We start from the raw sequence: 16,223 nt of genomic DNA, 5'->3' as shown, positions 1-16,223 counted from the left end.
CCCACACCAGACACACCAGATCAGAAGCTCTGGGGGTGGCACCCAGCAATCCGTTTGTCATAAGCCCTCCAGGAGACGTTAACGCTCATAAAGTTTGAGAACCACTGCATTCATGAGAAAGCAACTTTATCTTCAGGCAAAGATAAAGACCAAAGAAGCAATTTATATAAAGAGGCAATGCAGAGAACCGTAAGAAGGACAGAGAGTTTGCAGTTAGTCAGGCCTGAGTTTAAATGGGAGCTCTGCCGCTTAATTTGAGCAAGTTTCTTCATTTGTCTATGCTTCAAGGAAAGTGAGTTCATGAATGCTTACCTCAAAGTTGCTGTGAGGATGAAGTGCAGTTTAACACGTAAAGTGCCTGGTACATGGTGTGCACACAACAAATACTAGTTATTATAAAGAATAATAATCTGAGCCCTGCTTCCATCTTTGCTTCCCAAATTCTTCCCTGGATCCCTCATACAATAGCATAACTCAGGCAAGACAATGTGTTCTTTTCCCTCCCTCTTAAAATAGGATAGTGCAGTAATGGAATTTTAAGAAGCCATTTGGTCTTCAAAGGCCTCTTCAAAGTTCCCAGCAAACCACAAATGAGCTGGGGAAGAGTGGGGCCCAGGGCTTCTGGGCAAGAAGCCGAGAGTGCGCCTCAGGGTGCTGGGCCCGTATTACCCCAGACAAGTGGGTTGCATCGAAGAAAAATGAGTCTCACCTGCAGGAAGCAGCCGTCCAGCTCCTGTGAGCTGTTGCTGTGATTTATCCTTCCCTTCTTTGTTATTTTCAGTTTAGGAGCAGCAATAACAGAAGCTGGGCTCATTCCCTAGGAGTTGTGGGGACAGGGTTAGGACTGGATCTGGGGTGCTTTGTTTGGGCTGCAGTAGGGAGGGGCACGAGAACAGGAGAGTTTTTTTCTACTGGTTTCTGTTGTCATTCTTCTCTGCCATCCTGAACGTTCATCTGATGAGTTCAGATCAATCAATCAATCTCGTCTGTTCTCTTTGCTCCCTGCCTGCTGCCATTTTCTCTTTAGTTTAATTTCAGAGATGGCTCTGTACAGAACTCCCTGGAGACTTGAGCTGACTAATCCCCCTTCACTGTAATTAAAGTGTGTATGGGGTTGAGGGGGACGGCTGGTGGTGGTGGAGAAGCGGGGAAGAGGAGAGAGGAAGGAAGTCATAAATGGGATTTCTAAAGGAAAGCTTTTATATTGAATTCAGAAAGCCACATTTTATAGAAAATGAACACTGACCCTCTCTAAAAGGATTTGCTGGAAATTTAATTTAGCGTCTGTGGCTAAAAGGCACCTTTTATAAATTGGCATTTGTATTCATTCACCTTATGTTCTGTAGAGGTGGTTTCATCAGCATGGAATATGATGTGTCCATCAGCAAAAGATTGCAGAACAACATGCAAGACCCAACTAGCCACCTCAGTGCTTCGGTATCGAAATGAGAAACTGTAGCCTTGTCCATGCAGGGCTAAGGGCTGGGAAGAGAGTGAAGTCTGGAGCTGGTCTCCTCTCAGTCGTAATAACAGTGAACATTTCTTCAGTGGTTTGCTACATGCCAGGCCTTGTACTAAGCACTTCCCATGAATCATTTCAATTCTCACAACAGCCCTAGGAAGGAGGCACCACTAATATCCCCATTTGACAGATGATAACACTGAGGCCTAGAATTAAATTGCTGCCCAAAGTCAAAGTCAGAAAGCATGGGGCCAATGTCAGACAGGCAGTTTGCCATCACAGCCTGAGCTCAGGCCATTCATCAGGAACAAAAGGAGAAGAGCAGTTGCCAGGTGAACAAAGGAAGGGGGATGAGAGAGGAAGGGAGGCCACCCTCCCTTGTGTCGTTGCCATCACACCTCACCAAAATTATTGAAAGTAATTAAAATAATGTCCCTTCTCACTCAAGAGGATTAGTGCTACCCCGACAGTGCCTAAGCTCTAATTTCATGCTCATTACGATTATTTTTCTTTTTATATTACTATTTGAGATGGTGTTGCTTAACTTGCTCTCCCAAACATGTTGTGAAAGGCAAGAATCTACCCAGCTTGACTCTTTTAGCGTTTCTGGTGGATACAATTCCAAGAAGAGGGAACAGAGTCTGTCCACCACCCTGGGCTCCATTGCCCTGGGCTTTTGACGAGAGCCCTGTGATGGCTCCAATTCAGTTTGGGTCACCTCTTTTCTCTGGTGCTTTTGGGAGGAGAAAAATTTCTATGAAGACGGACAAAGGGATGGGAACTCTGTAGCAAGATTAAGAAGAGAGAGAGCTTGGGGCCAGCCAGCCAGGATTGAGAAAGGATCAACCTAATAGAATCTTCCAAAAGGAAAGCCTCTGACATTTTTATTATCCCATAAATTAATCAGCTCAGTAAGGATCTGACTTACCTAAACGTCATTTTTGTTGTTCCATTGATCTCTTACCCTTGATCGGAACCAACGGGCATTTGTTTGCATTGATCTGTGATCCGCCACATGCACCCATGCTCCTTGGCTCATAGAGAATCCCTGTTGCCTCAGCTTCCACGCCTCACTGCACAAGAGGGCAACCACCTTTCCAAATAAAAGCCAAACGCTCATTAAAAGGTTCTGCTTCTCCTGGCACACAAAAGAACGGCACCTCAGCCTGCGCATGCCACTGCAGCCTGCCCTGTGCTCTGCTTTGTCCCAAACAGACCTACTGTTGCCGTGTTCCTTGGGCAACATTTATACCTGGTGAGGACATACTGGTCATGGAACCCCCTCCTTTTCTTCCTACTTTTAGGAAATTGTAATCAGCTGAAAGTCCACTGCCAAACCTCCTCTCTGTTTTTGGCACAAAGTGGTTAATGCTTAATGAATAAACAGGTTTTGCTTTCCCTCCTAGAACTGAGGTCCTTCCCACCAGCTTAGGATTCTGGTTCACCAACCCCTTCCTGCCTGTCTCACTTCTTTCCAGAGTCCAGGCTAAGAGGAAGCAGTGCTTGCTTCAGCTTAGGAACTCTAAGCTTTCAAACTCAAAGGGGAGAACTGCGTGGGACCCATTGTGCTCACTGCATCTCGGGCCCAGGAGCCTGTGAAAGTGTGTGCAGCCCACTGGGAAATGCAAAAAGAAAATTACATCCAGATTAATTATTTTTGAAACAAAATCATAAAAGTCTTTTTCAAAATTGTTAGCAGAAAAAAAAATTACATTTTTTATGGGATATAGGTTCATTTAATCTGTCTGATATGATGGGATCTGGAGCCCCCTGTGGCAACCAAGGCCTCAGTGGCCCAGGCCTATGAGAGGCTTTTGCCCATGCAGTGGCGGGAAGGCCCTGCTGGCATCCAGCAGGAGGTAGCTGCACTTGGCCAATATTTGGCAATGTTGGCCTTACACTAAGTGGAGCGTGGTCAAGAGCCCTTCAGCTGTCTCTATTCCAGGCGTGGAGAGGGCCTGAGCCTCTCCAGAGGGCTGACACTCAGTAATAACTGGCTTGACCCAGACTACTTGAAAGTCTTTAGATCCTGCTAGCTGATTAGCATGTCCAGGATTTAGGCATTTAAAATGTGCATCTGAAATCCAAGTACATGATAAGCTGATGTGATGAAAACTTACCCACTACCAGCTTCTAATGACCTAGGGTTGTAGGGAACATGAAAGTAGGAAACCCCTGATAGAGAGACCTTGGGGAAGAACCTTTAGAAGACCCTGGATATCCTTAGTTTGCCTCCCTGGTAGTGGAAAGGAAGTTCAAGTCACTTAACCCAGTGGGATTCCCCTCAGAAGTGAAACACACAGGGATTCTTATCTACTCAGGGGCAAGAAATTCATCCAGAACCACAGCTACCAGAGGGGTAAAGCCTAAGCATCCTAGAACTGGTTAGAAAATATTTTCAGCCGTACCTGAATCAGTCAGAATAGCAAATACACCAGAAAGAATTGAACACGGGAAGGAAAGCAAGGACACTGTGGAGAGATGGCTGTGGATCGCAAGAGTCTGATACAGACAACACCTTATTTAAGTGGGAGGGTGGAAAGAAGGTACATCCTCCAGAAATGTCCCTTCTGTCTGCAGCCTGCTCACTCCAGCTAGTGCACACAAAGTGGTATTGGTTTTAAGCCCACAAGCATTACACACAGTGGGTTTATTAAAGGACACTTAGTGGGGGAATGAAGAACAACTCAGGTGAAGGCAACAGCATCTCTCAGCTACATGAGACTGGAGGTGGGGGCATTGAGATTGAGAAGCGCTTTTCAAGCAACCTGTAATTCATGCTGGCTAAGGTGCTGAAATTTACAAATAAATAGCCCTTTTGTAAGTTTGACTCGAATCAGGATGCCTCTGTGATAACGTCACTCCCCTTCTCTTATGCGCTGAGGCTTGCTTGAGTGAAAAGAAAAGAGGATAGACTTGCTATTAAGAAATAGGCATTGCTCAGAACCCTGGAGGTATCCTTTGGATGTGACCTGGCAGTAAAAGGGTCGGGGCTCCCATGTTTTTGGTAGTGCAGAGGGAAGTGCTTCCCTGGACTCCTGGGGATTTTCACACTGGAGAAAGGGGCAGCAGGGGTTTTGGCCACTCTGTCTGACCAGTGGCAGCCTCCACACTTCACTCTGTGATCATCCCTTCCCTCTGTCCCACCCTCTCCCAGGCGCCTCCACTCCAACCACCTGCACTGCGACTGCCACCTGGCCTGGCTCTCGGATTGGCTGCGACAGCGACGGACAGTTGGCCAGTTCACGCTCTGCATGGCTCCCGTGCATTTGAGGGGCTTCAACGTGGCAGATGTGCAGAAGAAGGAGTACGTGTGCCCAGGTGAGGATGCCTTACCTGCTCTCCTCTCCTGTGCTATGACCCACCCACTCGTGAACTCCCCCAACATCACCCTGACCTCGAACACATACCCTAGCCCAGAGCTTGGTGTGGAAGGAACCCCATAGGTCATCCTCAGTACTCGGTAGTCACTTAAAGAGCTGTAATGTGCCTCAAAGGGTTTTAAAATAGAAACTCTTTTCATCTGGTAAAGGGAAATGCTAAAAGAATTCATGAACTGCTTTTTCGGCCCCCTAGTCCATTGATACTAAGAAATCGAACATTTGTTGAGCCACACATAAAATGGAAACAGGTATAACGGAGGTGTTCTAGCATCTGCTAAACACGTTCCTGTCGTCCCATTGCTCATAGAAATTGGAAGACAAGATAATGGAGGCTCTGGAGTCAGCTGCTTGGCTGGAAATCTCAGCTCTGTCCCTTAGTGGTGTGTGACTTTGGCTCATCCGCAATATGGAAATAATAATAGTTCATAACTCAAAGAACAGGTGGGAGAATTAAGTGAAATAATGCATATAAAGCACTTAGCATAGTACACAGCCCTTGGTAAAAGCTAAATAAATGGAGCTTAATTATTCTAGTTGAGTGGGCCCACAAAATGTGCTGAGCAAACATAAGAGTTTGATCTGTGGGTAATGGAAACGTAACAGAAGCACAGATTGCCTGTGTAGCACAGAAAACAGAATGGTATAGACACATAGCTGAAGGCAGCTCAGATCTCTGGGGATGGGAGGTAGCTGAGTAACCCAGGAAAATCTTCCCAGGAGATGTAGCTTTAAAACAGAGTCCTGGCTGGGTGCGGTGGCTCGTGCCTGTAATCCCAGCACTTTGGGAGGCCAAAGCCGGCGGATCACCTGAGGTCAGGAGTTCAAGACCGGCTTGACCAACATGGTGAAACCCCGTCTGTACTAAAAATACAAAAATTAGCTGGGCGTGGTGGTGGGCACCTGTAATCCCTGCTACTCAGGAGGCTGAGGCAGGAGAATTGCTTGAACCGGGGAGGTGGAGGCTGCAGTGAGCCAAGATCACGTCACTGTACTCCAGCCTGGGCCACAAGAGTGAAACTCTGTCTCAAAAATAAAAAATAAATAAATACATAAAACTAGGGTCCCAAATTTTACTTGTTTTTACTTTGCATTGACACCTTCCATTCTCACCAACTCTTCCTTTTTCTGTGGTAAATAAGTAGAGCTAATTCCTTGACGTCCTTAAAAAAAAACCAACCAACCAAACAAACAAACAAACAGAAAGCATTCAGTTGAGAAATTTCCCAAAGAGGTATTTTGATTTTCAGGAAGCCAGTCCTGGAATTGGGGCCCAGTGTCCTCTAAAGGCTGAGCCTGGGGAGTTAGCATGCAAGAGGGAACAAGGACCCCAGGGAGCTTAACCACTGTGGGCTCTGCATTTCTCTCAGCTTTCTAAACTGGTACCCACCTTCAGTACTAAGGGTTTACTGGGCCTTAGCTTGGGCTGCTGGACTCCAGTATGGCCAGAAGTACAAACTGTCTGGCCTCTTCTGCTCTTAGGTCACACTTGCGATTCACAAGAATTTTCCTTGAATTCAAGTTCCTCTCATTCTCTGCCACTTCCTCCTGTCCTGTTGTTACTTTATCATGTTATTTATTATCTGAAAATATTTTAACATGTCTCAAGCAGTACCTCAATAACTTCCTATAGACGCCCACTTAGAAATCACTTCCCATCAAACACATATAATAAAACCATTTATCACGCAGTCACCAAATTCAAATATAGTGACTATAATTACAGTAATTATTCGGCAAAGGGTGCAATATCGGCATAAGTGAAAGAAATAATTATACAGTGCAGGAGTCATCCAAGAGGTAGTGAGAAAAACCAATTAGAATGATAAAACACATCATTACAGGTGAGTGCCAGGTTTAATGTAGTGTATGACCACGCACTCCGCTTCGTCAGAGAGCACCTTCCCGTCAAAGTGCGGCGAGACACTGCTCACCTAGCAGCAGTCCGGATCCAAAACCGTGGGAGAAAGGCTGACCCTCCAAAGTCCAGGAAATCTGAATGCCTCACTCTCTCTCCTTTGGAAAGGCTAGGTCCAGCAGACAGGTTCATAGTTACGTGGGAGCACCTTGATCCACTTCTGTTTATAGCAGTTAATCCCATTGCTTGTGATGGTCCCTGGAGCTTCTTAGTATGAAGCCAGGTGTCTTTTGAGAACATGAGAGTGTAGTCCAAAGGCTCCAGACATGCCTATGCTGTTAACCTCCACCCTCTCACCTGTAGTATGAATTAAGGGCAGGGCCATATGGAGACCCCTATGCGTGAGGGATTCTTTAAGTGCCTGCGCAGGCTCCCGTGGGTTACAAACTAGAACGCTGTGAGGAGTCACTCTCTGAAAAGGGCAAGGTCAGATACAAAGGTCTGGGGGCTCTAGTGCATTGAACATCCGTGAAGATTGAACTCCCACTATCAAGAGTCAGGTGAATGTGGAACATGCCCTCCGAAAACTTCTGCTATTATGTGGGTGCAAAAATAATCGCGGGTTTTGCCATTACTTTGAGTGGCAAAAACTGCAAATACTTTTGCACCTTTTGCACCAACCTAATACGTTTTCAAAAATTGTTAAATGCACTTTGTGAGACAATGACAAAACCTTGAGAGGAAGCAATGTGGAGGAAGGTTCAGTCTGTGAGTGTGCAGTTAAAACACAAGTGGTCAGTCTTTGAGGCCCTAGAGAAGGACATTAAGGAGAAGAGCTATCTTCAAGGACTGACCACACTCCACACGCCACCTGCCCCAATGCCTGAGCCCTACAAGGCACCTGAAGGACACTGTTTTTTATGGACCTGTCTGTGGTGGGTTGTTCATTTGTTTGTTTGTTTGAGACAGTTTCGTTCATGTTACCCAGGCTGGAGTGCAATGGCAGTATTTTGACTCACTGCAACCTCCGCCTCCCGGGTTCAAGTGATTCTCCTGCCTCAGCCTGAGTAGCTGGATGATAGGCACCTGCCACCATGCCCAGCTAGTTTTTTGGATTTTTAGTGGAGATGGGGTTTCACCATGTTGGCCAGGCTGCTCTAGAACCCCTGACCTCAGGTGATCCACCCACCTCGCCCTCCCAAAGTCCTGGGATTATAGGCATGAGCCACCGTGCCTGGCCCTGTGGTGGTTTTTAACTCCAAAAACCCCAAATGCCCCTCATTCAAGCTATTCACCTGTTAAACCACAGGAGGAGAAATTCGGTCAAGAACTGAAGACAAGAACTTCTCTTACAAAATAGAGGTCATCCACTCGGGAGGAAAAGAGGCATCAGGGTACCAATTAAGCCATCCCTAGGCATAGCTTCATCACCAGCAGTCCCCATCCAGGCAGCATAAGAAAAGCTCCCTGAGCCTTTAAATGGTATCGAAAATTTCACCAAACACATGGCTCCAGAGACAGGAAAGAGCTTTATCTCGCTTAGCCTGTGAGGGCTCTGCCTGCCCAAGTCCCTGATATCTCCCTTTGAATTAAATCCAGCTGTCTGGAGCCCAGCGTCTTCTCCCCAGAAGCCCTGGATATGGGCTCCTTATCACTTCAGCTAACCCAGAAATTTGCTAGCAGTGCACTTTGGCAAAATTCATCTCCTCTGTCAGTTGTACCTTTCCAGTTGAAGGCATTTATTTTCTTCCTCTGGGGAGACGATTGGGAATTTTTCACAAGGGTGGGGAAATAGATCTTTACTTTTTTATTAATTTTTTTCCCTATGTTATACAACTTGACTACTTGGCTCCCTTCAGCCTCTGCTGAAAGGATTTCTGTGAGCTTTTCTTGTTTCAAGAGGAAGGTTAGGGTCCCACGTCTAGAAGTGTCTGGTTGCTTGTGGCCTGAACTAGACCAGAACTTTATCAAAGTCCATGATCATAGACCAGAGAAGTTCATGTTACATGAGTTGCAATTTGTTGGGGTTTTTTTTTCTTCATCCTTATCTAAAGGGTTTATTTGAGGGTTTAAATTGTAGGATTTATCTTCCACGTGTTAATTTTCTGGTACCTTAATGTGGAAGGGTTTCTACCAGTCATAATTTGTAATTCACAGTTATTAGTTGACCTCCTGAATCAGTTATCTCTTTGCTTTGAATGTCTTTGAACCCATTGGTTTGTCCATCTGTTTCACACTTACCTGCCCTTGGCCTTATTATCCTCTCCTACAGACATTAATCTTGTCTTCTAGTAATGAGGGGCCACGTCGTATACTTTTTCAGGTGCCCCAAATACCTAGAACAAAGCTCGAACCTAATAGCCTCTCAATAAGCACTTCATTTATTATTAAAAATGAAATATGCTTATCTCCCTAGAAACAAGAAACTTCCCCTTTTCGTCATCTTTTTTTTAAAATTTGGGACTAGTTACTAAGTACAAAGATAATTAAGGTAAGCCATGACCAGCCACCCATCTCCTTAGGAGGTTTTAATTAAAACACCATAATTGGACATTGCAGGAATGAGATTATTAGGTTTATTTAGCCATTCCCAAAATTATCATGCCTCTGGTATTTAAATCACGTTCATTTATATTCTCATCATAATTGCTCGAGTCCCATTGTCATCGCAGTCTGTTGTTGGCTTTTGAAAGGCCAGAGGCCAGTAAGGATGCTTAATTTGAATACTGGAATTAATTTATTTCCACATGCTCACAAGGCCATTGGAGCTTTCGACTCTGCACTTTTACCAAGTGAGGTTTTTTGTTGTTGTTCAGACTTTCAAAATATTCTGTAATTTTTTTTTATTTTGTTTTGAATCGACACACAATAATTGAACATACTGATAGTGTACAGTGTGATGTTTCAATATATGTACATATTACGTAAAAATCAAATCAGAGGATTTAGCATGTCTGTCACCTCATACATTTGCAGTGGGAATATTCAAAATGCTCTCTTCTAGTTATTTTGAAATATACAACACAATATTGTTAACTGTAGTCACCCTACTGGGCACTAGAACACCACAACTTACTCCTTCTCTCGAACAGTAACTTTGTGCCTGTGGATCAGTCTCTCCCTATGTCCTCCTCCCGAATACCCTCCCCAGGCTCTGGTAAGCACCATTCTACTTCCTACTTCTATGAGAGCAACTTTTTTAGATTCCACATATAACTTAGATCATGTGGTATTTTGTCTTCTGTGTCTGGCTTATTTCACCTTACATAACGTCCTCCAGTTTCATCCATGTTGCTACAAATGACAGGATATTTTGTGGCTGAATAGTATTCCACTGTATATACAGCACATTGTCTTCATCCATTCATTCACTGATGGACACTTAGGTTGATCGCATATCTTGGTTACTGTGACTAATGCTGCAATGAACATGGGAGTGCAGATACCTCACCAACACAATGATTTCATTTCCCTTGGATGTGTACCCAGTAATCGAATCATTGAATATGGTACTTCTGTTTCGAATTTTATGAGGAACCTGCATACTGTTTTCCATTGTAGCTGTCCTAATTTACATTCTTACCAACAGTGTATAAGAGTTCCCCTTTCTCCATATTGGTGCCAGCATTTGTTATTTTTTGTCTTTTTGGTAATAGCCATTCTAACTGGGATGGGGTGATAGCTCGTTGTGGATGAGGTTTTTTTAAAGATAGAAATAAACACAGCTCTAACACAAGAGTGTTTGATCATCTCTAGTGTAGCTTACACAGTCTGTGTCTCAGTCCCTGAACCCGCTCTTCCTACCTCTTGAGATTCCAAGACTCTGATGGTTTTCAATTTCATGGCAATAAATAGAGGACTTTGGGGTTCCTTTTGGCAGAAAAGAGCACAGGGCTAAACATTAAAACGTTGTTCGCTAGCTTTATGATTTTGGGCAGTTTGCTTAACCTCCCTATTCAGTTTCCTCATCTCATGCTAAGGGGGAAAAAAAGAATGGGACCTAAATCATGGGTTTTATGAGGATCAAGTAAGATAATATATACGAGCACTCAAGGCAGTGTCTGGCACATAGTACACATTGAATACATGTTAGTTGCTGTTATGAGACTGATGGCTACTCTCAGTTTGGCCCCCACTGTGTCCTTGGGCAAGTCCCTTCCTCTCTCAGGGCTTCTCTTTCCTTGCCATCTCTACGGGCCCGTCTAAGTCTGAAATTCTGTGGTCTTTTTCCCACTCATCTCAGCAGACAAGTTAGGGCCTTTTGCTTTCAGCGGGGTCATCATCCCCATCTTACCAATTGGGAGAACAAAGTGGCTGGGCAGGAGCCAAGTCCCTAGTTATGGCTCAGTCTCTCTTCCCTCTGATAACTTCAGGGGCAGTTATACAAGCAGCAGAGATGGGATACCAGGCACAATACCCACGCGAGTGGTCGCAGGGACTTGCCCTGTGAGAGGTTGGGCTGGAGACGCATCCCTCCCCTCTCACTCACTTGAGTGTCCCCTGGACCGGAGGCAGCGCCGCTAATGATCAGTGAGGAGCTGGGAGGGGTCTCCACTCTCCCAGGCTCTGCTCTGTGCCCCTTGAAGTCATCAGGCCGTGGTCCAGGGGGCCTTAAAGACATCTGAAGGTTAGGAATTGTAGTTGCTGCCCTGCCCTGTTTGGCCCAGAGACAGCTTTGGCTTCAGATGGAAAGCCCAGAGCCAAAGTGGTGACCAAGACTTCCCAGAGGGGAGACACGTACTTCAGCCGCATCCCCATCCCCCTTTTCTGGAGAAGAAATCCGCCTCAGCAGAGCAGCGTTTTAGTGCCACTGAAAGAGCTCCAAGAACAGATAGCGTGGACGCTTATTTCACAATGAAGACACGAAGAGCAAGTCCACATGCTCCCAAGCAAAACATCTTATAACACGAGTTCTATAGCCTAGTGCATCACTGTGCTCTGAGTTAAGGCCAGTAGATAGGCTCGCTCAAGGATAGTGTGGGCCATGAGACCACCGTAAGAGCATGCTGTACAAGATGAATACACTTGTGCATGCAGACAGAAGTTCCCCTTTCATCAGAGATATAGAGAGTGATTCCTTCTATCCCAATATAAAATTGCTATTCCCATTCCCCTCTGTTTCCCAGCGTACAGTGACATAATTTGCTGGGTAAAATGGTAGGTGTTTCCTTACTTTGTCCCCCTTGGAAATCCACTGCCTCTACCTTCCCCAACATGTGTGGACAGTAAGGGCTGGGTTTGTTGACAGAGCTCAGTAGAGTGCCTAGGACACCCCGGCTTGTGCAGGTGAGATGGGCTCAGAGGGGCCCCAGGTGTCTTGGACAAGTGATTTTGCCAGCACAGAAAGCTGTGGTGGAAAGAAGACAGCTGCAGACAGATTCCCATCTCCCACAGCCACTCCACCTCCCCATTCTACAGCTCATCCTACCTACCAGAGCCCAGGTACTCAGAACTCAGGGAGCTTCCCTCAGGGCCCTTCCAGAAGGAAGGCTCGCCTCTGTAGCTTTGTGACATTTAGCCCCTCCACATCTGCCAGGCTTCTGGGCTGGTGTCCTTCATGTACTCATCTTCTCATTTAGCCAAGGTATGCTTCTGGGTCCGTGTTTTGTATGGAGCTCTGTTTTAGGCACTGAGAGTACACCAGTGATTAAGACTGAAAAAAACACTGCCATTATGGAATTTACATTCCAATCTCAGTCCAGACACGGAGCAAAGTGGAGGGACTTCTGCCGTCTAGCTCTCCGTGGCCCACAGGGAATGGGCTTGGTCCATTGACACTGATCACAGGAGAATGTTTCTAGGGAAAACGAAGCCATCTTTCAACCTCATTGTAAGCCAGAAGTGTTCTGTTGAAACAGGAAGGTGACTGTCCTCACCATGTGTGAATGCCTGGCTGGTGAGCTGCCAGCCCAGGGTGCTATCAGAGGCTATAATTACTATTGTTTCTCTCTGCGTAATTAAAGGTGTTGTTAGTGACCTGGTTAAGGAATCTTTTTCAAAGACTTTTTTTGCCTTGACAGCATCCCTTGAAATGTAGCACACACAGCCAAACAGAATGGGAGTCACCCTGCGGGAAGACCCAGCAAGTTCCCAGAGGGACTCAAGGCTATGCCCTGGGTCTGGTTTAAAACAGAATTAATTTCAGAACGGAAGTCAGAAAGGGGTACTTTTGGAAGACTTCTGTGTTAGAACTTCCACCACCGTTATAAGCCCTCGGATATGGCATCTTTCTTTCCCCTTGTCCGACACACCCCATTCAAGTAATATTTTCACAGATCGAAAGAGGGAGGGCCGTCCAGTCCCTCCGCCTGAACAGATGGAAAATGCAAGAGTTCAGACTCCCATTCGTGACATTTCCAAACAGGAAGGTGTCCCAAGTGTGGGGATTCTCCCTGGCTTTGTCAGGTGTGCTCTTCTCTTGATGTGGAAGGCCAGGTTTGGCAGTTTTCTTTAGGGAACGCCATCTGTCCTTCAAACACCCTGACATCTGAGGCCAACCGCTCCCAACCTCCCTTTGATGTGGGTGATGGGATGGGAGCCTTTCACACTGTAGAATTCCCTTTGCTGTCTGCAAAGAGAGCTGGAGCAGAGGAGGTAAAGATGTTAGGTATTTTCACTCCTTCCCAGAAAGAACTTCAGTAATCATGCAATCCAAACTCCTTATTCACTGACACGGTACCAAAAAAAGCTCAGAGACAGGTACTGTGATTTGCCAAAGGTCTTACAGACAATTTGCGGCAGAGCAGACCCAATAATAACAACGAGCATTACCAAGCTCTTACCCTGTGCCGTGTATTCTTCTAAAGACGTCTCAGGCATTACCTACCTTTGCCTTCACAACAAAACCATGCTATGAAATAAGTATTATTATTTTCCCTATTTTACAGATGGGAAAACTGAGGCACAGGGAAATAAGGATGAAGTGATAGAACCAGGAATCAGATAGAGGCGGTGGGACCCAGAGCCCACAGTCTCAGCCACAACACTCTCCCATTCCTGAGCCGAGGCTCTTACAGGTTGGCTCTCTGTAGTTTCCACTTTCTCAGAAGTGTAAAGGCTTTCCCAGTTTGGAAGAAAGCCAGTATCATCACTCTGTCTAGGAGAATGTTCCAGCTGGGAATTTAGTGTAAGTCATCATCTTTCTGGCATTTTCCATGGTCTCCATTAGATCCACTTGTGTGGCACTGGCAACTTGGAGGTCCATGTACCCTGGCCAAGAATATTTTCTCAAACATCCCCACTCTGAGGCCATGTTTTCAGTTTTTGTTTTGTGTATATGTAAGTGAGGTCAAGGGAAGTAAGAATCTTTGGTCATTGGGCTGGTATTTTCTGGGAAGGTGAACGTTCCAAATTAAGCTGTAGATGTCAACTGGAGCCCCTACAGGAGGATCCACCCTCGGGCCCATGAGGACTATTGAACGCAGAGAGCGCGACCCTCTGTTTGAAGCCTCAGCGTCCCAATAGGACACCAGGCTCAGCTGGTCGTCTGGCTCAACCCCAATAGCTAGACACACTCTGGCTTCCCAGACTCAGTTTCTCCAGTGAACAGGGGCCAGACCAAAAATCACTTTTTCCCTGCAGACTTTTTTCATGTTCTGTGTTTAATCTACAATTAAGAGCCCCGAGCCAGAGGCCCCATGTCCAAGCAGTGAGGCAATCTGCAGACCTCATCTAAGTTTGGTCTCAGTCATGGCTCTTTTTCCTGAGAGGGCAATCTGGAAAGACACTGAAATAACCCCCATTGGCTGCATCCAGCAGCAGTGGGATGAGGTCCTGGGAGGGATGTGGGGTTGAGCTTCTATATTGGACCAAAAAATCCACATTTGGAAAGCTAACCGTATGATTAAGAGTCTTACCTCACTTTGAGGGAATAGTCATAGCACGAAAATGTTTACAATGTCTTTAAAATATTTGCATTTACCTCTTGTATTCAGGATTTAATGTGACCACCAGAGAAAGTGATTTAGATTCCTGGTGACTCTTTGAGTCTTGAGTTGGGTTAGTAATGGATATGTCTATCTACATTTGGCTTTCTAAATGAGCTCCTTGGGTACTATTTGCTTGGCTTTCTATCACTTTGCTTGAAATTCACACTGATTCTCACCTCAGACAAAATTAACAGCTGGCTTCAAAATATGTAGTAACTTATTCACCTTTTTTTCAGGTGAGATAGGTTTTATTTGCATGTTCCCTAGACATAGAAGCCATTTGGAAATGCCTTGGGTGTAGCTGCTGATGGGGGTATTAACACTTCGACAACATCAGTGCCCCAAATGGGGAAATTCTACCACCTGGTTTTGGTAGCCCTGTGGCTTGCAGCCACTAGAGAAAGGTCTAAAAGCTATATTTACACTCAGCATCCAGTCACCAGCTAAAAGTCAGAACCCAAGATGCACCTTGGGAAAGTGGTCCCATCGTAAGCTCTTTGGATTCTAGCAGCGTATTTTCATGTGTGATTGATTCTGAGGGCCCCTCTTTCTCTGAAAGATGGAGATGACAGGGCAACAGAGCAGGTGGAGCAACTCAGACAATGAGGTCAAGGTCAGACTCTCTCCTCTTTGCTGAATATTTAGCCTGTGGCACCTGTGTCTCCCAGGTGACAGGAGATGTCAGCTGGTGATCATTTTTCAGACGGCTGTCAGGTCATGCTGTGCCCTTAGGATGCTGGTTAAGCACACAGAAGCCCAGGCAGCTCCTGACACTGACATAAGTTGACTGTTGTGCCTTGGCTCCACAGCCCCCCACTCGGAGCCCCCATCCTGCAATGCCAACTCCATCTCCTGCCCTTCGCCCTGCACGTGCAGTAATAACATCGTGGACTGTCGAGGGAAGGGCTTGACGGAGATTCCTGCCAACTTGCCGGAGGGCATCGTCGAAATGTAAGTGCACCTGTCTGACACCCCCGACAACTGTCCCTGGCAAGTTCAGCTCCCTGTCCCAGCCGATCACCCACTAGGCCATCAGCGCATGGGGCTGTGGGAGCTAACCATCAAAAACACTCAAGAATCTCTTTGCTGTCCTCCCACACTTTCCCAGCTATGATAGCTCAGTGGTCAAGAGCATAGACTCAAGATCAGAATCAGCAAGCTGTAGCTGGGGGCCAAGGATTCCCACCGCCTATTTTTGTAAATAAAATGTTTTTGAATACCTCCACATCCATTTATGTGTGTCCTGCCTATGGCTGGTCTCGTATGGCAGTATTGAGCAGCTGTCACAGAAGACTGGATTGCCCACAAGGCCTGAAGTATGTTCTCTCTGGCCCGTCCCAATGAGTTTGCCAATCCTCGCCTTAGAGTCACACTGTATTTGTATCCTGGCCATACCGTTTACTAGCTGTGTGACATCAGGTAAAATAATGTCTCTTTCATCTTTAGTTTTCTCACCTATATTAATGTGATACTTATGGTATGACACCTCAATGGGTCATTGTGAAAACTAAATGAAATACTACCTGTGGAGCACTTCATACAGTCCTCTGCACATGGGCAGGTACTCTGTAAAATAGTGGTGGAAGTAGTAGGAC

The 16,223-nt window shown here is 45.8% G+C and overlaps 1 protein-coding gene across 4 annotated transcripts in view; it reads left to right on the top strand.

Moving 5' to 3' along the window:
- The window catches only part of SLIT3 (slit guidance ligand 3), a 641,659-nt gene that overhangs the window by 480,739 nt on the left and 144,697 nt on the right, over positions 1-16,223 (top strand). For 2 of the 4 annotated variants that reach the window (XM_025387957.1, XM_025387956.1), the window contains exons 8-9: positions 4,620-4,783; positions 15,438-15,579. In XM_025387957.1, coding sequence (XP_025243742.1) covers positions 4,620-4,783; positions 15,438-15,579 — 306 coding nt within the window. Of the gene's footprint in view, positions 1-4,619; positions 4,792-4,897; positions 4,919-14,164; positions 14,182-15,437; positions 15,580-16,223 lie in introns of all 4 variants that reach the window. The other 2 variants (XM_025387959.1, XM_025387958.1) reach the window with 2 other exon arrangements.

The sequence above is a fragment of the Theropithecus gelada genome, chromosome 6 (assembly GCF_003255815.1).
Source record: "Theropithecus gelada isolate Dixy chromosome 6, Tgel_1.0, whole genome shotgun sequence".
Classification (NCBI taxonomy): domain Eukaryota; kingdom Metazoa; phylum Chordata; class Mammalia; order Primates; family Cercopithecidae; genus Theropithecus; species Theropithecus gelada.
The sequence above is the reverse complement of the archived record's forward strand: the minus strand, read 5'-3'. Positions and strand labels throughout refer to the sequence as shown.